The sequence below is a fragment of the Panthera tigris genome, chromosome B2 (genome assembly GCF_018350195.1).
Source record: "Panthera tigris isolate Pti1 chromosome B2, P.tigris_Pti1_mat1.1, whole genome shotgun sequence".
Taxonomy (NCBI): Eukaryota; Metazoa; Chordata; class Mammalia; order Carnivora; family Felidae; genus Panthera; species Panthera tigris.
In genome coordinates this window covers 102,082,641-102,108,131 of record NC_056664.1, presented here as the reverse complement: position 1 = coordinate 102,108,131, position 25,491 = coordinate 102,082,641, and the positions used below count along the sequence as shown (strand labels likewise).

The 25,491-nt window shown below is 41.3% G+C and overlaps 1 protein-coding gene across 2 annotated transcripts in view; it reads left to right on the top strand.

Moving 5' to 3' along the window:
* HS3ST5 (heparan sulfate-glucosamine 3-sulfotransferase 5) overlaps window positions 1–25,277 on the top strand; it is a 151,375-nt gene extending 126,098 nt beyond the window's left edge. For both annotated transcript variants that reach the window (XM_007078707.3, XM_042985335.1), the window contains exons 3-4: window positions 20,645–20,783; window positions 24,266–25,277. In XM_007078707.3, the coding sequence (XP_007078769.1) occupies window positions 20,677–20,783; window positions 24,266–25,196 (1,038 nt within the window). In that variant the 5' untranslated portion in view covers window positions 20,645–20,676 and the 3' untranslated portion in view covers window positions 25,197–25,277. The remainder of the gene's footprint in view (window positions 1–20,644; window positions 20,784–24,265) is intronic.
* The last annotated feature ends 214 nt before the right edge of the window (window positions 25,278–25,491 follow it).

Here is a 25,491-nt window from a genome sequence, read left to right as displayed (position 1 = left end):
AAGTCCTTGGCCCCACCCGTACTCAAGTGGAAGGGACTATACAATGGCATGAACATCAGGCACCAAAGACCTTGGGAGCCACCCCAATAAGTCCATCACATGAGCCCTTTTATAAAGTTTAAAAATGGGAAATTTCTGGGTCTCTTTACTTCCAGCTGTCCACTCAGGGAAATTCCATTATATTTGAACTTTGGCCATGAATACAGTGGCTTAGGATTATGAGAATAAGCATATGTGTCCTGAAAGTATGTGCAATAGAAAGGGAGGCGGGGGGAAGGTATAACTCCATTCTTTCTGATCTTTAGCACCCATTCAGAAGGTGCTATATTATATATCTATAAAAACTTGGTCTTCATATGCCTCTGAAAAACCTCAGGTCATGGTTTGGAAAATCTAAATGAGCAAAATCCAAGAACACTTCTTGCTAAATGACATTAAATAGGGTTGATAGTTGCTTCCTGTCCATGCTGAAGTTTGACTGACATGAATATTTAGGGAAGCATTAGAACTGGCTTTAAATCCTTTTGGGGGGCACCTCTTCTTGAACTTCTCAAAAAACCAAGATTTTTTGAAAACTAGAGACAATCCTAAAATGCCTTATATTATATCCAGTCTTTTTCCAGTTTCTAATTACCTTTTCTTCAAAATACCTGTTCTACTCACCCCTTTTTCTCCATTCACACCCCTCCCTGGGAGGGAGTCATTACTGCATCATGTCTGGATAAATCAGCATCAGCCTCCTTTCTGGTGTCCTTACTCGAATATTTCCTCCCCTCTCAGTCAGTACTTTCCAGACTGGATCCTTCTTCTGTATAAACAACTTGTAATAAGAAGTTTTTTTCAATCATTTGTGCTGCTGCTCTGTTTCCTACCCTAGCACCTATGTACACTCCTATCTGGCCTTTAAAAGATCTGTCATCTAATATGCCTTCCATTCAATCTTACGTTCTTCAGTACAGACCATCTGTACCCCTCCAAATAATGCCCTCCTGCTCACTGCACAAGGCAGGCTTGTTCCTGTTTCCGTATCACTGCTTTTGTTGTACCCTCAGCTAGGATTGTTCAAACCCTGTCGTCATGCCTGCCCTAAGTACAATGAATAGACATTGAACGATGGGGACCCCAGGTAAAGAATGAGGGGAAAGCCAGATGTATATGATAGGAAAAAAAGACACAGCAAATGCATAAAATAACTCAAAAGACAGTGGACAAGGCAGAGCCAGAAGGTTAGAAAAAGGTAGGCATAATGAGCAATGACGTTATCACTTCCAAGAAGTTAAAACCAATCCCCAAAGCCAAGCCAGGTTGGTGAGCCTGGACAAATGTAAATACCAAGAGTCAAGACAAGCAGAAAGGGGCAGGCAGAAAGTATCCAAGAAAACAAAATCCCAGGGGTCAAGAGAGCTCACGTGTGAGGGTTTTCTTGGACTCGATAGGGATGGGGTAAGCAAAGAGGGTAAGCCAGATGCATATTCACCTACTTGGTAAGACAATAGCTTGATAAGAGAGGCAGCATTCTGCAAGAGACCCAGCTTCCCATGTACCCCATGTACTTCCTATCCAGACAGCTAGATGCATGTGGAGGATCATGGTCTTGAAAGCCAGTCAGTCCTGGATTCAAATCCCTCTTCCATCATTTGTTAGCTGTGTGACCTTGGACAAGTTATTCAGCTTCCTCAAGCCTTAGTTCACTTATCTACAAAATGTGGGTGATCATACCAATCTTATGGCTTCATAATGATTAAATGTATAAATTAAATATTTTTAATTTAATTTATATGAAATATATATATTTGAAATACCTGACATCTAGCAAGTGTATACTGGTTCATTTTTATTATTTATTTATGTATGTATTTATTTATTTATTTTGCCCTCTGCCAAAACCAAAATGGCTACCGAATCGTATCTGCGATCTGCAGGACCTTCTCTAAGCTCTTGCAATCCTTTCAGTCAGCTTCACACATTGTGCCATTTGTCACAGACTACTCTGTGGGTTTGCTAAGTTTCAATTATTTAAGCTAATTTCCCCAATGATATTATGAATTCCTTGAGGAGAAGCTTCCCACTGCTAAGCTCATTATAAAGAGTCAGACAGCAGTTGCTTTTACAATGCATCTCAAGGCCCCACTTCATTTATTCACTCATTCAACAACTATTGATCGAGCACCCACTATGTGTGATGCACCGTGTGTGATTCACTACTAAGAACAAAGGCTTGGCTTCCTGGAGCGAGGCATGGATTGTATCACCAAAGGAAGAGCCCTATAAATCTTGAAAATGGAAGGACCTATGAGATGGTCTAGCCCAACTCTGTAATTTTACAAAGGTACAACTGAGGATCAAGGAGAGAACACTTGGCTTTTAAGTTCTTCTCCGCTAACCACTTCTCTGCCTGTTCAGTCACTGCAGTTTTGAAAAATAGAGAGAAAACTCCAGGTTTTAACTGAGTTAAACTAAGTTGATTTTAACTAAGTTTTTAACTAAAAACTAAGATGGTTTTAACTGAGTTAGACTTTGCAGGTAAATCGTTTTGCCGTCTGCCATGTCTCTGTGTCAATGAGCCCACTCGTCTCAGAACGTTGCCAGCAAATGTGCGTGGCAAAATCTGCGGCATGACCTGCATGGCTCTACCAGAAAACCGACAAAAGCTCTTCAAGGCAGCTGTGCTCTGCCTTCTTTGCCTTTGCCCCCATGTGCAAAAAAGAAGAAGAAAAAGAAAAAAGAATCCATCATAGAAACAAAGGCGATTCCAGAAATATGCAGATACTTACTACATTCTTTGCTGGGGAAGGCCAAGGTGGTGGCTTCCTCCAATGGTCAATCTAGACCATTGCTTCTACATTTGAAAAGACGTTAAGCATTTTATGTAGAGAGATGCATTTGAATCAATAATATGGGACTGGCATCACAACATTTGGTGGCTTTAATCAAACTGTTTGTTCAACTCCTTTCAATACTTCAATACTTGATCCACAAACTTATTTCAAGATTAGAATGCCAAGGTGAAGATTAACACCTCTAGTGCAGCAGAGCTAATGAAACACGACTTATTAATCCTACAAGAAAATCTTAATTAGACATTGGAGCACTGCTTATTTCATTGTTAAATACTACCCAATCCCTGAAGAATTGGAAAATAAATAAGGACTGAAATAGAAAGTGGTGCTATAACCATGCCCCCTGAAATGGAAGCAATACTTATTTTCTCCCACATGGAAAGTATTTGTGACTTGTTTCCCCTAAATAACTCAGTATCGGCATTTGTAACAGAAACTTGACACAAACATTCTTGAAATAGCAAGACACGTGGACACTAGGGAACTAGTAGATTATGATGCAACAGGACTCCACAAAGAAGCTGAGTTTCAGGTGCAGCGATGTTCATCATGTCCAGTTTAATTAGCAAGATGCCTCATTATTTACTTCTTGTTCATTTCGTAGTGTCTTCCTATAAAGAGACCCTAAGGTTTCATAGTGTACGTCCACGTGTTTTGGAACTGCTTCATTTTACTTCGTTGGCACTTATTTTAATCTTTCTATCATACCCAAAAGGGAAGTGGGGGGGGGGGGATGGGAAGAGCAGGGGCTGCACCATCAGGGTACAGTTGACATTTACTCCAGCTTCCCAAACAAAATGCTAGAACACAGCATACCTATGGTAATATGCATGAGTACAAGTTTTCCCATAATATATGATATTCTAAATTTTGTTTTCATGAGTAGGTCCAAGATAAGAATAGAAAGGAAGAAAAGGCAGGAGAGATGGAGGGCGGAGGGGAGGAGGAACCTTGGGGCCATTCATTTACAGCTTTAGAATAAGTCCCCTTGCTGTGATCTAGGTGGGAAACATGTTGTTGGCATTTTACATACAATTACTTACAAAATACGCTCATAAACCAGATTGTCAGATTGTGTCAGTCACATCTAAACAACAACAAGCAAATTGCCTTACACAGATGGAAAATGTGTAAGATGCACAGATATCCTGTGTAAACAACCTCAACTAAGATCTATTGATTAATTTTGTCCTACTTATCTATTCTGTTTGAAATCAGAGCCCACATTCTTTTCACCTTCTTTTTCGAAAAAGAAAAATCATTAAAGCCTAAGCCCCACAGTTCAAAAGCTGCAAGCTCTCACAAGTCTCCTAATCTTCAGCAAAAGGGAAATTCCACAAGTACAGGGTTCCCAAAAAAATGTCAATAACTATCTCCCCATCACTGGAGTTTCAGAAATATAGCAGGAGGACCCCGCCCCCAGTATAGTTTGGGGGAGTCAATTTAGCAGTTATTCTGGTTACTATTATAGTAGATAAAACTAAGATTAAGAGAAAGGTTATTTTCTTTCCATTCATACTAAACCCCACCTGCTGTGTTTTAAAGAGAATATTCTGAAGAGTAAGAAATTAACTGGTAAAGCTAAAGTCATGATGTTGACCAACTGCTTCTTTCTGTTTGTGCCTCAAATAATACCTCTTGCCCCAGCTATAGAGGACAGGCATTCTTCTTCGTAAGTAATAATGGAAAATAATAGGGGAAGCAATCAGAACATTTGCAAACGATATAGAAGACACATACACCTCCGTCACTTCTTAGCTGTGTGATGTTTGATCAGTTTAACTCCTCTGAGTTCCACGTTTCAAAGTGTGGGTGCTAATGCCACCTAGTAAGTTCGCTTTGAGAATTTTAGGATATGATATATGTGAGAGGAGTGCTGTGTAAAATACCAAGTCACAAATGCACCAAAGGGATCAGGACAAGAAAGGATGAGGGAAATCAATGAAAACCCACCACTGCTATTTTGAAAATTGCTGAAAGCACATAGTCTCAAGAGCAGCAAGATAAACACCACCCGCTTGGAAGGGTCATCTGAACAGGAAGGGAAGATATCATTTACTCTTCTAAACCCACATATGCCTAGATGCTATGGTCAGAAAACATGTTAAGTGGCTAATTTAATGGTTGGCTAAGAAGAATGTTTGAAGCAAGGCTCCCTATGGCTTGCCAACTTGCCTTCCCCTCTCTGTGTGGTAGAGTGGAAATCTTGCTACTCTGAATCAGATGTGGAGTCTCGTTTCAGTTCACTGGGTGCACTTACCTTGCATTGTTCATTCATTCATTCGTTGGGCCAATGTTTATTGACTCCTAAGTGTCAGGTCCTGCACTGAGCACAAAGACACCGCAGTCTACCTTGCACATGGCTTATATCTAACAGGGTCTCTCAACTTCTCCGGCTGGAACTCTGTCGTCTGTGAAACAAAGGAAATGGGCGTCATGCTCCCTGCAGTCTCTTCCAGTTGGCATGTGCTGAGTCTTTTTTCTCTGTGGATTTTCAATTCTTTATTCTTCTCCAAAGACTCAGAGTCTTCATGGTGATCTTTCCCTCTTCATTAAATTATGAAATAATTTGTGAGTATACACACACATACACATAAACACGTCAGTACATATATACACATATATATGTATATAGACAAAAATCTATCTCCTAAATAAAATTCCCCCATTCGATGTATGCATCACACATTTTTTGAGAGTCACTGAGGAAAGACACTATGCTGTTTGTGGAGGCATATATACACAGATAGGCATGTTAAACAGCCCCTGTCCTAAGAGACAAAATATATTCACAAATTATAACATATCAGAATCCTACCTTTAGAAGGAAAAAGAAAAATCTTCAGTTAATAGGACCAGAGAAGGTTTCTCATAGACAGTGGAGCTAATATGAGCCTGGAAGAGGGAATAGAATTTTGGTAAGCAAAATGAAAGAAAAGAATAAGGTATGGGCAGAGGAAAAGAATAAAGATAGGGTTTCTGAAAAAATACTGGCTATGATGGACATTTCAGTGTGAGACAGGAAAGATGAGGCCATATGTGAATGAAAATGCCAAGTTCAAGTGCTAGAACATTATGCCCTTGGCTAGTACTGCCTAAAAGTGTATAATGCAAGCCATATATATATATATATATATATATATATAGAAACTTCAGTGGCCTCATTAAAAAAGATGAAAAGAACAGATGAAATTAATTTTAGTGACACATTTCCTTTTACCCAGTATAAGCAAAGTATCTTCTTAACACATACACAAAATAAAGCATTTTTAATGAGATATTTTGTATTCTTTTTATATTATGCCTTTGAAACCCATTGATGTTTAACCCTTTCATCACGTCTCAAGTTGTGTTTATGGCTTCTGACTAGTGACTCATACTGTGCAGTACAGCTTCAGGCTACAGAGAGTTGCCGCTGGGTTTTGAGATGGAGGGTGGCTCGGTGAAAGCAATTTCTCTGGCAGCTGAATAAAGTTTTAGGATGTAGGAATGGAGGGAGTACGTATGCATGTATGTAGGAGACAGGGAGATTGATCTTGTTGAAATTATCTGGGTTTGAAGAGACTGTGGTGGTCAACTCACCAATTACACATGGTTGAGAGAAATGTCAAGCCTACACAATCCAACTGAAGCAGAAAGTAGCAAGCCATAGGCCAATGCACACAAAGAAAAAGCAGTGTTCCTGATTATCTTGCTTATCTCACTAGACTTGATCCTCAATTTAACAGATGTGGATCAAACATCTAATACTGAACTGTGCCATCTTTGGGGGTCTATATATATATGTGTGTGTGTGTGTGTGTGTGTGTGTGTGTATACATATATATATACACATATATACATATACATACATACACATATGTATACACACACACACACACACACACACATATATATATACACACATATATATAAATACACACACATGGTGTATATATACAAAGATGGTATATATATGGTATATATATACCCAAGATGGTATATATATATATATGTGTGTGTGTGTGTGTATATATATATATATATACACACACACACACACATATATATATATAAATACACACACGTGTATGTGTGTGCGTGTATATATATATATAAACACACACACACACAGTTGTAAGACAGTAATTTAGCAATAACATGGGGAAAGTGGACATTTACACAACAAAGCGCAAAAAGTGTTTTTGAATGCTTTGGGAACACAAAAGAGAGAATATACAATTCTGCCTGGAAGAATCTAGAAAAGATTCTTGGGGGAAGTGTCACCTGAGCTGAATATTGAAAGATAAGCACAGTGTCTGCAGGTACAAAGAGGAGAGCAGAAGGAAGAGCATGAGAAAAATTAGGAAACTACCTGGCATGTCTTGGAAACAATGAATATTTGCCAAAGTTAGGGTCTGTGTGGGCGTATCACAGGAAATGTAGCTGGAGGGGCGCCTGGGTGGCCCCGTCAGGTGCACATCGAACTCTTGACTTCGGCTCAGGTCATGATCTCATGGTTAGTGGGATCAAGCCCCACATCAGGCTCCGCACTGAGTGAGGAGCCTGCTTGGGATTCCCTCTCCCTGCCTCCCGGTCCCTTCCCTGCTGGTGCGTGCACGCTGTCTGTCAAAATAAGTGAATATTTAAATAAATAAATAATTTTTTTTTAATGAAGATGGAAAGGTGAAAGAGAAATTGGGGGTGGGGGAAGGTCAACCTCTAGCTAAATGTAGTGTTCACTGTGCTACAGAGACCTCGAGCATCATAGGGGAGAGAAGTCACTTCCAGAGCCTACAGGTGTGTTGGGCAACAAGGCTTTAGCTTGAAAAACAAACGCAAAGGGGTCGGCTTCGAGGAGAGTCACATGGAGACAGTAGCTTGCACATTATAACTCCGAGTACTGACTTGGTGTCAGATGTCATGATCTGCCTTTTCGCTGAAAAGTAGTCGACACTTCGCTAAACTGACCTTTTCTGGCCAATAGCGAACGCAGTCGCATTATCGTCTGGGTTCAAAGTTTGAGCATATGAGCTATCATTGTTAGGGGTACAATGTATCTCTTGGAGGTGAGCTTTTGCTATTTGGCAGTGAGAAGAAAGCTTCAGGGGAAAATCACCACTGCTTTTTTTTTTTTTTTCTAAAAGCTACAGATGATGGAGAAATATGCCTGTATTAGTTTTCTAATGCTGCATGACAAAAGACTTCCAACACGGTAACATAACACAGCACCCATTTATTAGCTCACAGGTCTGTAGGTCAGAAGTCCAGGTGGTTCAACTGGATTGTCTGTGGAGCATCCCACAAGGCTGAAATCAAGCCTCGAAGTCAGCCTGACTGGGCCCTTATCTGGAGACGGTGGGGAGGAATATGCTTCCAAGTTCATTGTTGTGGTTGGCAGAATCTAGTTCCTTGTGGTTGTAGGCATGAGGTCACCTGTTCTTTCTGGCTGCTGGCCAGAAGTCACTCTCAGTTCCTGGGGGCTGCTCTCCAAATCCTTACATCTTCCAGCTTGCAACAGCATGTTGCATCCTTGTCTTGCTTGCACTCTAAGCTACCAGCTGAAGAGAACTTCCTGCTTTTCAAGAGCTCGCCTAATTGCATTAGGCCCACCTAAATGATTTCCTTATCCTGCGGTCAACTGATTAGCAACCTTAATTGCAGTCTGCGAAACATAATCTCAGGAATAACATCGGGGTGAAGGTCATGGGGGATGGGAAAAATCCTTCCCTGCCTGCAGTGCCCTTTACCATCTCGTCAGAGTACATTTCAGATAGATCCATTTTCTTTTCTTTGTTAATTGAAAGAAGCTGTTTGGGCCACTTTACCTGATGAAACAAATAAAATTTCTGTGAATGTCTGCGAAGGGACCGATTTTCTCCTGGCTGGGTGATTAAGTAGGTGGGCTAAAACTGTATGTGAATTTAAGGGAAAAGGAATAAAATAAAAGACACTTTCATTTCTGACAGGATGGTCAAACAGATACTCTGTATCACACTTGCTACTGAAATAACTAAAATGTATGCTGAAATAGCTAAAGGATATGTCTATCCTGTAAGTATATAATTATATCTATACGGCTACTTGAAAGGAAGGAAGGACCAGAGCCCCAGAGTGAGATAAAATTGGGAAACCTGATTGGCGAGTGAGTTCCAAAGTGAGGATTACTCTGAGAATTTCTGCCAAACTCTAGAATCCTTTTTCTTCCACTTTGATGGTTTTGCAGGCTCAGCTGTGAGAAAAATCACAGGAGCTGATCAGTGCAAGGAGTCTAAACCAAGACAGTCATAAAAATAGTATTCTAGAGGATTGTACTGCCATCATAAGAATGAATTAGAAGTAAGCCCGAATATTCCACAAGGAAATCAATTTTGGCACAGTATAAAAGGACAGAACTCCCTGAAGATTGACAATCACAAACTGGTTCTCTCTTGAGTGTGGGGTTCTAGTTCATCCTACATGTGTGGTCCCAAAATCCCCAAGCAGGATCCCAGAGGACCATGCCTTCTGGCAACTGCAGAAGCAAATTTGTAATTCCTTCGGAAAACTCAACCTCAACCCGGGCTTCAAAGAGTACCAAAAAATAAAATTCCTTGGAAAATGAACAACCCAGAATGAGAATCACAGAACAAACAAGGAAATAAGACGTTATGAGTAAAACAACAAACCCAAAGGTCTCAGATAATGAGATTGTCGACACAGAGTATAACATAGCTATGTTTAATGAAATCTACCAAAAGCTTGGAAATAAGAGCAGGGAACATGAGACCATAAAAAATAACCAACCCTACTTGAACAATATTAGATTCTAGAAAGTAATATGCAATCATTGAAATTTAAAATGCAGTGAATGTACTATCCAAAAGATTAGATACAGTGAAGATAGTGAACTGGGAGATAAATCTTAAGAAATGAACTAGAAAAGAAAAAAGAAAAAGAAATGAACTAGAATTCTGTCCAAACGGGTAGGAAATATAAAACGTAAGTTAAGAGTTATAGAGAATAGAATGAGAAGGTTTAACATAAATCTTATCAAGAGTTTCAGAAGGTAGTAGAAAAACATAAAAGAGGAATACTCAATGTGATAACGATTCCTATTTTTTTTCCAAATTTTTTGAAATATATGAATTCTGAGAACCAGGAAAGCTAGTAAATCCCAATTAGGATAAATGAAAAGGTTTCTTCTACACTAAGACCTACAGTAAAGCTACAGATCACCAAAGTGAAAGAGAAGATCTTAAAAGCAGAGTGAAAAGTTGGTTAAGTGTCCAACTTTGGCTCAGGTCATGATCTCACAGTCATGAGTTCGATCCCCGTGTCAGACTCTGTGCTGACAGCTCAGAGCCTGGAGCCTGCGTCTCTCTCTTTCTCTCTGCCTCTTTCCCCACTCATGCTGTCTCTCTGTCTCTCTCAAAAATAAATAAAAACATTTTTAAAAAAATTTAAAAAAGAAGAACAGCTTGATTGTCAATTTTGAATCAGCACCAATGGAAACTGAAGACAGCGGTATTAATATATTTAATAGAACGTGCTTCAAGAGAATAACTACCTCCCTTGAATTCTATACCCAGTCTTCCTTGTAAAAATAAGCGTGAAAAAAGATGTTCATATTTAAACACAAAGCCAGTGAATTTTCACCTAAAGACTTTTCCTAAAGGCAATTCTATTTCAAATGAAAGGTAATGATCCAAATGTTTATTGTATAAACAATAACAATAGTAAAACTGTCTCTAATTAGTAAGGGGAAAATTCAGGCTAAGATGATAATCAAGCTGAAACTAAAATAATATAGCTGTTAAGAGCCCAGGCTTAGAAACAATAAGATTCTTGACTCTGCCACTTGGTCAAGTTTCTTTTTTTTTTTTATTTTTTTATGTTTATTTATTTTTGAGAGAGAGACAGAGCACAAGTTGGGGAGGGGCAGAGAGAGAGGGAGAGACAGAATCTGAAGCAGGCTCCAGGCTCTGAGCTATCAGCACAGGGCCCGACGCAGAGCTTGAACCCACAAACCGTGAGATCATGACCTGAGCCAAAGTCAGTTGCTTAACCAACTAAGCCACCCAGGCACCCCAGGCAAATTTCTTTAAATGGCAAATGAGTATGACAGTAACCAACTTCACAGAGCCATTGAAAACGATCATGTAGGTTAAGTACTTAATACTTAAATATTAACTTAGTGTGACTGGATACTAAGTGCCCAATATGTAATGTCCACCACTGTTACTCTTAATGATTATCTGAGAGAATTTTGAAACTTTTGTGTTGATTTGGTAATCAAAAAATCCATAGGATTCCTACAAGTGCTTAGCACGTGACCCATTACCTACCACGTGTAGGCACGGACAAAGACTCTCTCCTTGACTAAACTCCAGTCAGGTTCCTTGGAGCCCTCTTGTCACTAAGGCCTCAACCTTAGTCTGTAAGAATTGCAGACACACAGCCCTAATGACTTGGTCTACCCTCCACTCCCATCCCCTCCACCACAAACACACATACACACACACACACACACACACACACACACACACACACACACACTAAAAAACTTGCACAAACTCTAGCAAGGCTTCTGGCAGCCTAAGGCCATATGCCTAAGGTGACCCCAGCCCTCCTAAAATTGCCTGCCCGCAACAGCTCGGGGCTGTCAGTGGAATTTACTGTTTATTCCTGCCCAAACCTGCCATGTGCCCATGAACTCCCTCTTAAAGCAGTTACTTTAGAAAACTTATCATTATAAAGACTTTCTCTTGACCCTTTGAGATATACATCTACCACCCACACCTGTCTCCTTAAGGACCCAGAAATGCAGACCTTCAGAGAGGGATAGCTCTCACCCTTGTGCCTCTCAGTCCCTGGGGTGAGTACGCTGGGTGCCTTGTTCCCATTTGCAAAACTACCTCCTGTCCTGAAGATACAAGAAGCTTGTTTTGCCTCCCGGTAAAAGCACCAATTAACAAACCCAGATGGCTTCGTCAAAGTGACCAACCCCTTCCCACTCCGTAATTTTTCACTCTCCTGACTCTGCTAGGGCCCTTCCGTCCCCACTCCCTCATCCCCCCCTTTAAACTCCCAGTCACCTCTACCAATCAGAGTGGAGCTCAGGTCTATACTGAGGTGTCTCCCCTGCTGCAGTAATAGCACTGAACAAAATCTGTCTTTACCACCGTTAGCTAGTGTCCAATTTTGTTCTTTAACACCACTCCATAAACGCGAGCTTTATGATGACATCGGAGCACATGGCCCTGGTGCCTCCTGGTGCTGACTGCTTTACCAGCGCCTGTGTTCTTTTGTTCTGGAGGTGATTACTAGCTCAAGAGCTCTTTACTGAACACTAAACATCCTAAAACCTGTTTTGAAAAAGGACGGATTTTGGAAGAGAACATTTTAGTAATGTACTCTTTTAAACTAAGTTTCAAGTCACTCGTGGGCTCAACAGCTAACAAATCCTTCAGAAATTAGATCATCTTAGTGGAGAAAACAGCGAAAAGAAAGAAGCACGACCTCTTTTTCCCTCTGGGAAGAAAAAAAATTGAGGAAAATATTTCCTCCTTCGATACGAAAGATCACAACCTGTGTTTTCGGAATGGGAGGAAATTGTACTTCTGGCAAAAGGAAAATGAGATGCAAGAAGGCAGAGTGAGGCAAACAGTGGATCAGTGGTTGCCTAGGGCTAAGGGGAGAGATGGGGATGCAGAGGAGGTGGGGGCCACTCCAGGACAGTGTTTCTTTCCAGGGTGGGAAACATGTTCTACAATTGACAAGTGGTGGTTGCACAACACTGAGTATGCTAAAATCCACTGAATGTATACTTTTACATGCGTGGGTTGCATGGTATGTGAATTATGTCTCAATAAAGTGGGTACCGGGGCGCCTGGGTGGCTCAGTTGGTTGAGCGTCCGACTTCGGCTCAGGTCATTGATCTCACAGTCTGTGAATTCGAGCCCCGCGTCGGGCTCTGTGCTGACAGCTCGGAGCCTGGAGCCTGCTTCGGATTCTGTGTCTCCCTCTCTCTGTCCCTCCCCGACTTGTGCTCTCTCTCTCTCTCTCTCAAAAATAAATATTAAAAAAAAATTTTTTAATGTTTAATGTTAAATCAGCATCATTTTCAGTCATTATAAAAGAAATATATAGCTCAGTATTATGGAGATTAAAAGAGAGGAAAAGTCACTGCACAGAACATTTAATCAGCACTCCAATCAAATAAAAATTAATGATAAAAATACCACCATATTTTAATTTAGTTATGGCACTAAAAGACATTTTATGTACATTATTTCTTTGATCCTCACCAAAAACAAGACATTTGTGAGAAAGGAAATAAGATTTGGAAATTGACTTTCTGTCGGGTACAGAATATTACACTTGATTTTACTGGGTGTGACAAGTAGAACTAATATTACTATAAAATTGACTTTGGCTATACAAGGCAGAGCTTATCCAGTTAACTTGACCTTTTTAACAGCATGAGCCTAAAGTACTGGAATGACCTGCTTGGACGATGTATATTAACTTAAAATACCTGTATACTTGTCACCTCTCCCACTTACACTTTCCTATATAAACACAAGATGAGAGAAGGAAAGATTCTACTTCTAAACTCGCCAACAGGACGATTTATTAAACTCCAACAACCATTTAATGAAGCCAGAAGAAACTTTAGTGGGAAAAACACCCTTCTTCTATAAACATTAGTTACATATAGCAATGAGATACTGAGATTAAGACTAATTGGAATTCTATGCCAAAATAAAATTCAGTTCCCATCTCTTTCCTTAAGACATCATCATCCTACTAAATGAGACCCCTGAACAGAAGCAGAATTAACTGGCTCCTTTTAAGTTCGATAATTACAAATGCAAAATGAGTATCTTCCTGCAGACAGAGAGCCAGAGGACTACTCAAGCTAACACAATAATGGTAGCTCTGTGTGATAAATTATGTATGCATGATATCAAAAGCTGAATGGCGGGGAGAAATGGAGAACCCATTTGAAAATTTGGAATTTGCTCAACGCCACTCCTGCAGTATTTCCCAGGAGCGTAAGTGCTAAGCACAGCGCGGTCATAAGCTCTACAGTTCTGTATAATTTATCAACTTTTTTCCTTTTCATTTCTAACATTGACCCTTCATGGTTAACTGAAGAAACAAAGAGCTAAATAGCTTCCTCAGCCATTTGATAGAGCAATTATGAGCATCCTGACTGATACATTTTCTGCCTAATCTACTAACAAATGGTGTCCATTTTCCTCTTAATCTACACCCTGTCTCCACATTCGACTTGACACGTGCAGAACGCTCCTTTCCATGCCCTTGTTCTTGCGCCTCTCTTCATTTGTTTCTTTGTCATTACAGCTCTCTTATGTGATCATTATAATAGGAGAAAAGCGAATTCTTTATGACAATTTTCCTCAGCTGCCCTTGGTTAATTTTTTTCAAAATGTGATTCCTATGGGTTCTCTGACAACTGGGCAAATTGAAAGCTAATCAGTAGAATCTTTCTGAAGTGTCTGTATCTTTTCAAAGAAATTTCGTGTCTTAGAACGAGAGGATTGGTGTTCACGGTGATCGGCAATGTAATGTGATAGAGCCATCTTGAAGGGGGTCCAACTGTTTAAAACTGGGGGGTGATAAGAAAAATTGAGATTTACCTCAGGCACTAACTTCCCCACGCTGCAATTGTCTTTACTTCCTCAGACATTAATCTGTCATTATAAGAACACTCATTTAGTGGTCTTCTGGTGGAATCCCTTAGGTTGAGAGAACTTTAGACCCAGAAGGTCTGAACTCATCCCTTGAAAGCCCTTTGTTTCTTGGGTGGAAAAAAAAAAAAAAAAAGATCTGGGAGGTTAAATGATTTACCCATGATCACATAGCAGGTGAGTAGCAGGTTAGTTTGAACTTGCCTGGTTTTGGGGTGCCTGGGTGGCTCATTCAGTTAAGCATCCAACTCTTGCTTTTGGCTCACGTCATGCTCTCACGGTTGTGAGATCAAGCCCGGCTTTGGGCTCTCCACTGAGCATGCAGCTTGCTTGGGTTTTCTCTCTCTCCTTCTCATTTTGCTCCTCCCCTGCTCTTGCACATGCCCTCTCTCTCAAAATAAATAAACATTTTTTTAAAGAAAAGATGTGGTGTAGGGGCACCTGGGTGGCTCAGTTGGTTAAGCCTCCAACTTCGGCTCAGGTCATGATCCTGTGGTTGGTGAGTTCAAGCCCCACGTCAGGCTCTGTGCTGACAGCTCGGAGCCTGGAGCCTGCTTTGGATTCTGGGTCTCCCTCCCTCTTTCTCTGCTCCTCCCACACTCGTGTTCTGTCTCTCTCTCTCTCTCTCTCTCAAAAATAAATAAGCTTAAAAAAAAAGATGTGGTGTAGATACACAATGGAATATTATCCATAAAAAAAGAATGAATTCTTGCCATGTGCAACATGGATGGATCTAGAGGCTATAATACTAAGTCGGAGAAAGATAAATACCATATGAGTTCACTCATATGTGGAATTTAAGAAACAAAACAAAGAAACAAAGAGTCAAATAAAAAAACCAGATTCTTAAATATAGAGAACAGACTGATGGTTACCAGAGGAGAGGTGGGGTAGGGGGAAGTGGGTGAAATAGGTAAAGGGTTTTAAGAGTACACATATCAGGGGGTGCCTGGGTGGCCCAGTCGGTTGGGCATCCGACTTCGGCTCAGGTCATGATCTCGCAGTCCGTGGGTTCGGTCCCCATGTCGGGCTCTGTGCTGACAGCTCGGAGCCTGGAACCTGTTTTGGATTCTGTGTCTCCCTCTCTGCCCCTCCCCTGCTCATCCGTGCGCACTCTCTCTCTTTCTCTCTCTCAAAAATAAATAAACATTAAAAAATAAAAAAAAAAAAAGAGTACACTTTTCAGGATGAGCACTGAGAAATGTATGGGATCGTTGAATCACTATATTGTACACCTGTAACTAATATAACACGGTATGTTAATTATACCAGAAATACATACATACGTACATATTTTAAAATAAATAATCAATGAAGGACATTATACGTTAGAAATGACCTCACTTCTCCATCAATGCAAGAAAAAAACCTAAACGGACTATAAGGGAAAAAAAAAAGTTGTAAGTAACATAGCAACCAAAAAAAAAAAAAAAAACCAGCAGAAGAAAAGAAAAAGAAATGATACAGTGAATATGAAAACCGCTTTGTAAAGTATTGAAAACATTACTTTTCTGTAAGAACAGCACCTTTCATTTTCATCATCATTATCATCGCTTACTAATATTTTTCCTTTGTTTTATCAGGTACAAACCATCCCAAATGCCCCTGTTGCCTGCCCCTCCATGGAAACTCTTTTCCTCTTTTACTTTTTTTCACCTCCCCATCTTCCACTTCAAGTTCAATGGCAGGTAATTTGGGTGGAGTTAAGTGGTTTTGTCTGCTCTCATCAATCAATGAACAAGTATTTATTAAGAGTCTCCCAGGTGAGCATCCAGAGTTCTATGAGTGGCATTGCAATCAAGGGGCCACATTCTTTGGGGTCAGATAATTCTGCATTTAAATTCTCCTTTTGCATTTACCAGCTACATGCCCTTGGGTAAATAATCTGCTCATCTCTCTGCTCTTCGGCTTCCATCAGAAAAAATAAAATAGATAATACTTCACAGTGCCGTTGTATAACATGAGATGATAAATGTGGGAGAAAGTAACAGAGAGCATATGCTCAATAAATGTAGTTCCCGTCCACTTCATAAGGCTGTTACTAAACGAGCTAATGCTCAGGAGACAGTTATGCTTTCCTTGGAATAATTCTGCTCTGCGAGTTTGGTTGTTTTTAATGAACTTCGCTGCTATTGTTTCTGTTATTGTTTTTACTGCTACCGGGGGCTTGTGGCAACCATGTCTACAAGCTTTTGAGCAGCGCTTGAACATATCTTTATTATTATTATTTCTGAGTTCCCTTATTTCTTTGTTTCAGCTTGGGAATCATTTCTTTTCTTTGCTTAGTGCTGCTTTGAAGAAACAGCCAGATGTCTATGCAATTTGTCGTTTCTGGCCATGTACTCTGTTCTTTAGATACTCTGCTTTGTTCAACTAAGATACCGTGTCTATTAAAGCTTTAGTAGTCTGGAGAAACTATAGTTGTGCCGTTCTTGGCACACCAAATGAAAAACACTGAGAGATTAAAAACTGGAGATGAAGGGGGCCTTCTGTGTCACTATAGGTCTTTAACCTTTTTCTATACATAAAAAGAAATAATAAAACTTTAAAAAATTGCCTATTACCAGTATGACTGCTGTGATGTAAGATTTCTAAAATATCCATTAAAGTTGGCATAGCCAAAAGAAGGAACTTTGGATCATTTAACCTTCTTCCCCATTTAATACTGTTTTTGGTAAAACTTTAGATGGTGTGGCTTCTCTTTGGTTTGAATCCTCAGACCAAGAGCAACAACTCCCAGCTTTTAAGACTCAGGCAGACCCTGAAGCACTTCATGATGGAAACCAAAGAGGCATCTCGAAAGTGAAATTCACCAAGGACCTTTGGTTCCCTGAGCAGGGTTGATTCAGGGGACGCTAGGGGACTGTCTCTTAGTTTATATATAGTCTGAGACTGATTACAGAACAAAATGCGATTTCACTTCCCGTGTCCTGGAGACACTTATTCAGAACTACTGATTTGGCTTCCGCATTTCTCAAGAATTCCAAGGGATTTCAGCCTAACACAATAAGTGTTCATTTTTTGTCTCTCTTTTTGGTAATTCTTTGCTTTGCCATCTTGCTTTGAGGAGAGAATATAGTGTTACCGTTCTCATATTTCACAGTAATTTCCATTGAAAGTTATTTATATTAGAAATAGGCTTACATTTTCCACAATCCAATTCTACTATTAATGAGAACTGCACTTACTGCATTCTCTTCTTCTTTAAAATGCATTGTAAGCGGGGCGCCTGGGTGGCGCAGTCAGTTAAGCGTCCGACTTCAGCCAGGTCACGATCTCGCGGTCCGTGAGTTCGAGCCCCGCGTCAGGCTCTGGGCTGATGGCTCGGAGCCTGGAGACTGTTTCCGATTCTGTGTCTCCCTCTCTCTCTGCCCCTCCCCCGTTCATGCTCTGTCTCTCTCTGTCCCAAAAATAAATAAAAAACGTTGAAAAAAAAATAAAAAAATAAAATGCATTGTAAGAACAACTACATCAATCTCCCGAAGGTATTTGTTATGCTTCATTTTTGTCAAGTGCCCAGACATTCATTAAGTTCTATCCCGCGTTATCTTACTGAAGGCTCATGTCATAACAACCCCGTGAGATAGACATCATTATCTTCATCGTACAGATGAGGATACCCAAACCCAGAGAGTTGCAGTTATCAAACTAAACCAAAGTGTTACTCGGGGGTCTTTGACTCCCAATCCAATGGTCTTTGCACTGCATCAAGGATGACTCATTCATATTAGCTGAGCGCTCGAATTAAAATTTTAGTTCTCCTCAGCACCTGAGTAGACTTGAGGGCGTGTAATGGGCCTGCCACAAGTAGAGGAGGCAGTGTAAACACATGTGTCAAGAATGAGGTTTCCCAAAGAGAGAGAAACCCCCAGGGGGTCTATTTAAGGCATCTCAGACATAAGCTGCCCTGGCCGGAACAGCTTATCCCACAGAGCAAAACCTCCATGGTAACACCTGGACTTATCATAAAAGGACGGTCTATAGGTGGAGTATTGGAGCCTTTGAGAATGAAAGATCCTCAGTGGCGGTAGAAAAAATTGTAGCTCCTACTCAGTCTGGTTTCATAACCTACTGTTTACCAGATGGCACGTGCATTGCAGTAGAGAGCTTTGAGAGCTTCCTTGTGACATTCTCCTGAATCTTGGGCTAATTTCTCAGCGGCCTCCATTATTCCTCAGTCCTTTTCTTTCCTGCCTGCCAACCTTGAGCAGAGTGAAGCCGTGAGGTAGCTCCACAGCCTTACTCCCCCTACACGCAAATGTCTCTCCCGTGTTAGCTCTAAGCCCAGCAGTTACCCTCTGTTCCCATACTTACCGACACGATGGGCCTGACCCACTCCTCCTCACTAATGGGCAGTATATTGGGATTTCCTCCTCCAAAATCGGCATCCACCAGGATCACCCTCCGTGGGAAGGTATTCACAGGATCTGAAAGTCTTGGAGGAAATGTAGGAAAGCCATTCCAGGCCAGTGAGGAAGCGGACAAAAGCAGAGAGATGAGAGCGAAGAGGGATGAGAGGCAGCAAGGACGCTGGCCTGAAGGGCACAGAGGCTGCTGCTGGGGAGTAATAATAATACGGATGGAAGCTGAGTCTCCAAGCTGGAACCTCGGAAGGAGGGGCCCGCACTTTCAAGAAGAGATTGGACTGGGTGAGCAAATAACCAAAAACGGGAGGGCAGAATAACTTGGGTGAGGAAGAATAATCAGACTATATGGACCATAGGAAATGCGCCAGGAGAATATCCCCAGATGTTAAGAAATAAGGGAGGCATCCTGTGCCTCAGAAGGCAAAGCAGGAAGATATTAAGGAGGGAGTTTTCTAAACTTCGTATCTGAAGAGGAAAACAAGACAGTAAAAAATGGCTAAGTTTTGTGTGTCATTCACTCCACCGTAAAACACACACACACACGCACATACACACGATGCAAAATTAATTCAGACACGTTAAAATGGAATCTCTGAAGGTGGTAGCAGGTGTGCATTTCCTAAAGTTCCTGCAAGCTCCCGATAGAGAACCCCCAGCCTAGAGAGCAAAGCAGATAGATTCTGGGCTCAGCGCCTTTTCTTCTTGTACGTCAGTGAGCAGGTCTAGCCCACTGCTGTACTCAGATAGGGTTTATCTGAGAATTTCCTGAACTACCTCTTTCCCTTCTCTTCCCCATCTTACCTACACACAAGGAAAGATGTTCGAAGTGGTAACCACAGGCTCATTGAGTCCGTTCTTACTGCCTCCTCTCTGCTTTTGTCCTCAGCCCTTTCTCTCCCCACCCTCAGCTCCTATGTCCATCCAGGCCAGCCTTCCTTCGCTTCTCAAACTGGCCAAGCATTTTTCCTCCGCACTATTTTCGTGCATGCTGGTTCCTCTGCTGTTGCCCTGTCCTCCTTGCTTCTCATCCTCGGGTGTCAGGCCAACTGTCACTTCTTCAGCAAAGACTGAATAGGTTCCTCCTGTTATTCTCTCTCAGTGGATCCTGTTCCTTTGTTATTACCGCCTGTGAATATATGTGAATCCTACGTTTGCTAGTCAATATCTCTCTTCTCCACTAGACCATAGACTCCCATGTTGCCCACTATCTCTTTAGCACCTGGTACACAATATAGCACATAGGACATGTTCCATAAATATTTATTCACTGTGTGTTGGATGAATATGGCTCTTACCTCCCTCTTTTGGGATTCCTTTCTCCAGCCTCCTCACCAGATCATGCACTACATTCCACAGACAGAGCATGCGTGGGGAGGGGTAGAGCAAGGGAGACACAGAATCTGGACGAGGCTCCAGGCTCTGACCAATTGGCACACAGCCTGACGTGGGGGTTGAACTCACAGACCGCGAGATCATGACCTGAGCCAAAGTCGGTCGCTCAACCAACTGAGCCACCCAGGTGCCCCTCTTCCCCCTAGTTTAGTATTTGCTCTTATAACATGGGCCAGGAAAAGGAAGACAAGTTTTGGTAAATACCTGTTATATCATGAACATAGTTAAGTTTGGTATGGGATCTTTTCTTCATGAAGCATCACTTCCCATACAGCCTGTACTCCCACCCCTCCAAGGCTTTGTGACAATCCACAGAGCCTGTTAGAGATGACTGCTGATGAGTCCCCTTCTATCCCTTGTCTCTCAGGCTGCAGAAGTCCTGAAGGTTGATGGAGGGCCATGCTATTCAAACAGCAGGCGTGGCTGAGACAGAAGCTCCTGGTGCTGGGAAGCCTTGCCGTTGGGAGTCTCCTGTATCTAGTCGCCAGAGTTGGGAGCTTGGATAGGTAGGTAATTAAACACATACTCATGCCCATGTGACTTCAAGTGTCTCTTGATTTACCCTTCCCTAGGACATAATCTTAAATACATCCATTTGTTTTCCTCTCTCAAAATTCCCAGGAAACACACTTTTCTGCAGTATTGATTTTGATTTATTGAGCCTTTGAAAAAAAGAGATCCAAGTTGCTCAAGCCAAGGTGTTCGTCAAGATCCATTTGTATTCTGTGTGCGTTGACATTTGTTTTCAGAGAAGGGATAAAGCAGTAAAAATGTCATTTACGAGAGCTCGGTGTGGTCTGTGTGCATCTGGTTGTTGACCTCTAGCCATAGCAAAATGGTGATGTTGTATTTATTTATCTTCATTTTGAAATTTATGAGTGAGCAATTAGTGTGCTACCACAAGAGTTAAGATTATGTATGAGCCTGTAAAGTAGCTCATCAAGTTTGGAATCCATTGCCTTGGAAAGATGGCTGTAGGCTTGGGGAGTTTTAACCATGTTAATTAGGTCTGGTTTCAAGGAGCTGAAAGTATCAGATGAGGAGGCTGTCGCTCAGAGTAATTGCCCAGAAAACAATGGAAAATCCATGGGGAGGAAATTTACAGCATTTTGGCTGTAAAGAAGCAAACAGTTGAGAGATGATACTAGTCTTACAGAAGTCCCAGCAATATCAGCTGGCTTGACATTGAGCGGCTCTGGACTGTCCCACATTTGGTATGATTGGAAAGGACAGAGAAGTTAATTTCTGAAATGCAAAGTTTCCTTCTTTGCCCTTTAAAATCAAGTCTTGCACCAGAAAGACTGAGCAATTCAATTCCCATTTTTCATGAAAATGCAGCCACACTTAAAACTACCTTCCTTACAGTTCTCCTTTTCTAATCTCTAGAGCTTATCAATTGGTTATTTAGCAAATAATGTTGCAGTGGTTTTTATTTTCCTTCAGCCAGTGTCAATTTGGGGAAAGTGAACCCCTCTGATGCTTTTCAATTCAAAATTCCTAAGTAAACTTCCCGCCCAGTGGTTTGCTGACTATGAGAAATGGTAGTATCCAGGCTTATCACTGACTTCAAGTAGTTTTCTAAAGTAGTACTTAGTTATTAGTGAAAAGCTTGGAGGTGGGCACCATTGTCCTAGGTCCCTACTGGAATTTTTATGTCCAGGTCTTTCAATACCTTTAGTTAGCTTCCAATCATTTTCCTTTTATTGAGTAATTGATCCAAGGATCATTAACATATTAGTTACTTAGTTGATGACTTTTTCGTTTTTGACTTGGTCTCTAGTCTCCAATGGGGTAGCTTTTACAAGGAATTGAACTGTTTGGTGGGCTTTCCCGAAACCTCTCATTTGAGAGTTTGAACAGATGATGCCTAAAATTGACATGCACTTACTTAGGCCTATCCTTTAGTAACTGAGGACCCTGCTCTTTGGGAGGGATGCTGAGCTCCAATACTTCTGCTCCTCCTGGTCCTAAGATTCCATGTTTTTCCCATGTCTGAGGCCCATGCACAGAACCTACTCTTCAGGAAAGGGAAATAATATATTGTCTCCTATTGTGAGTCAGGAAGTAAAAAAAGCAACTGTTCTGCAGGGAATGAGCTCCCAAGGTGGAAGATAGAAAGAGGACAGGAGGAAAGAAGGAAAATGGCCCTGTTTCAGCCTCTCAGCCAGAGTTCCGCAAGAGAATTAAGTCCTTACAGAAAAGGCGTGGATTGACTATCTCTTCATTTCTCCCAAGGAAGGCACAAGCCTCATTTTGGATGCACAGGCGAGAAGTCCATCCATTACATTCAATGGATGCCTTAGGGAATTGGGGCTTAATTTTGAACCAGAACCCAAGACGAGCTAAAAGATGAATTTGCAATATCCCAGTCAATGTGACAATAAAAAATATCGTTGTATGTGTTGCTACTTTCATATCTTCCATTTAGAACTCTAGCGTATTAATCCTATTAACGAATCTATAAACACAAAATTCACGCTTCCCTAAAATATGTAATGTAGCACACCCCATTATTTTTGTCATATTCCATATTTTCACGTTTTCTACAATGAGCGTGGGTTGTTTCTAAAATCAGAAAAAACAAACATCACAAATAATATGTGAGTGTAATTTTCCATACGCATTATGACAGACGTTTGGACAGGCCAAACCCTTTTCCCTCAATTCTTTGGAATGTGTTGGTGAAGTTTTTCTCTTCTCCCTTTAATTATAAACATCAGAGAAGATAAGAAAGGTATAATAGGGTCTCTGGGGAAAAGCAAGAGACAGCCTCATTGCCACAGAGAGGGGAACATAGACTCCAAATAATTAGGGTAACTAGAAGCTTCAGTTGGAGGATTGGCTTAACAGCCGTCCTGACTAATACTATACCCTTTAACAAGAAGGCTAAAATGCCTTCTCAGATAAACTCAGGGATGTTATAATGAGTTTCAGCTAGATTCCAGACTGTTACCCAAAAGGAAACTCAATTTGCCACCCATATTTATTGGCCATGCCAAATCAAGCCGGGACTCTAGTCTGGTATCATTATGATCGTTACCACAGCTTTCTCTCTGTAAAAAGCAGTGGTGGTTGTTCATTATTTAGGGCAATGTTGAAGTGGAAATCCTCCTTTCTGGTTCCATCCATCGCATTCCTTCCTTCACGAGCTTGAACGCTATAATTTACGTGGGTTTGGCAGTGAGGACCTGAGGCTTCCTGCCCTGCCAAAGTCTTGTTGATTTCTGGTCCAGGGCGGGGGGGGCGAGGGGGTAGGTGATAGATAGCACTTGTTGATGGCATGGGGTTTGTTCCTACATTCAGCAAAGCAGAAACATAATCTTGGCCCCTTTAGATAGAAAGAGAAAGAGAAGCAGAAGAAATATAGTACTTGTCTAGCTGTCCCCAAGGCCAACGGCAGAAATTCTCATAGAATGAAAAAGCTCAGCAAATGCCAGGATTGGATTTTTGCAGGTTGATGATACAAATAGCCACGGGCAGAGCCTGGGACCTCTATCCAGATTACATCTCAGGGATTTTTAAGAGCCACATGAAGGCTGCTGAGCTGCAAGAAAATAATACCACATGAAACCCAAAAGACGCGGCTTCCTAGCCACCCTTCCGCCTCGCAGCTGAAGATTATAATCTCCTGCCTCTCACGTCTTCTAAATGATGCTAACTCGTGGGCTGTGAAAAGGCTATTAGTATGGCTGGTGTCGCTTGTCTGTCCTGTACTGTGAACATAAGTACACGCTGTAGTCAATTAAGTGCTTGGTGAATAAAAATTTTAAGGAGCACTAATAAAAATAATCCCATCAATTATGTGTGCTCCATTTAATACAGGGTTGCTTAAAATAAAATTTCCCAAACATATGTTCATTATGGATTGCAGCAGGCTGGGAACCAGTAGTCTTATGTATGCATTTAAAGTCCTACTCTGACTAGGGAAGCAGAAAAGTGACAAGTTAGTTGCAATGAGCTTCTAAGAGCCTCTTTCTGTTGCTTTCAGGCTACAACCCATTTGCCCCATCGAAGGACGATTCGGAGCCCGCAGCCAGGCCGAATTCCCTCTCCGCGCCCTGCAGTTTAAGCGGGGCCTGCTGCACGAGTTCCGGAAGGGCAATACTTCCAAGGAGCAAGTTCGCCTTCATGACCTGGTCCAGCAGCTCCCCAAGGCCATTATCATCGGGGTGAGGAAAGGAGGCACAAGGGCCCTGCTTGAGATGCTGAACCTCCATCCAGCGGTGGTCAAAGCCTCTCAAGAAATCCACTTTTTTGACAATGATGAGAATTATGCCAAGGGAATTGAGTGGTATAGGAAAAAGATGCCTTTTTCCTACCCACAGCAAATCACAATTGAAAAGAGCCCAGCATATTTTATCACGGAGGAGGTTCCGGAAAGGATTTACAAAATGAACTCATCTATCAAGTTGTTGATCATTGTCAGGGAGCCAACCACAAGAGCTATTTCTGATTACACTCAGGTGCTAGAGGGGAAGGAGAGGAAGAATAAAACTTACTACAAGTTTGAGAAGCTGGCAATAGACCCAAATACCTGCGAAGTGAACACAAAATACAAGGCGGTAAGAACCAGCATCTACACCAAACATCTGGAAAGGTGGTTAAAATACTTTCCGATCGAGCAATTCCACATTGTGGACGGAGATCGCCTCATCACGGAACCTCTGCCAGAACTTCAGCTTGTGGAGAAGTTCCTAAATCTTCCCCCGAGGATAAGTCAATACAATTTATATTTCAATGCTACCAGAGGGTTTTACTGCTTGCGATTTAACATTATCTTTAATAAGTGCCTGGCGGGCAGCAAGGGACGCATTCATCCAGAGGTGGACCCCTCTGTCATTACCAAATTGCGCAAATTTTTTCACCCTTTCAATCAAAAATTTTACCAGATCACTGGGAGGACATTGAACTGGCCCTAAGATAATAAGTCATATAACACTATGTGTTGTGGCTGGAGACTCACAATGTCTCCCCTCGATTAAAAATATGCACTTTTCTTAGACACAGCTATCCGAGTCATTTTTCCATGTATACTTGTACATACACAGTGTGTGACCAAATATAAGATCAATTCTTTTTCTATTGAAAATTGACAAAAAAAAAAAAAAAAAAAAAAAACGAAAGTTTGCCGTCTGAGTAGTTGCATCTTTTAAGCTATTGACGAAAAGAAAAGATGGTGGTATTGGGGGAAAGTGACTTCAGCTTATCCTCAAA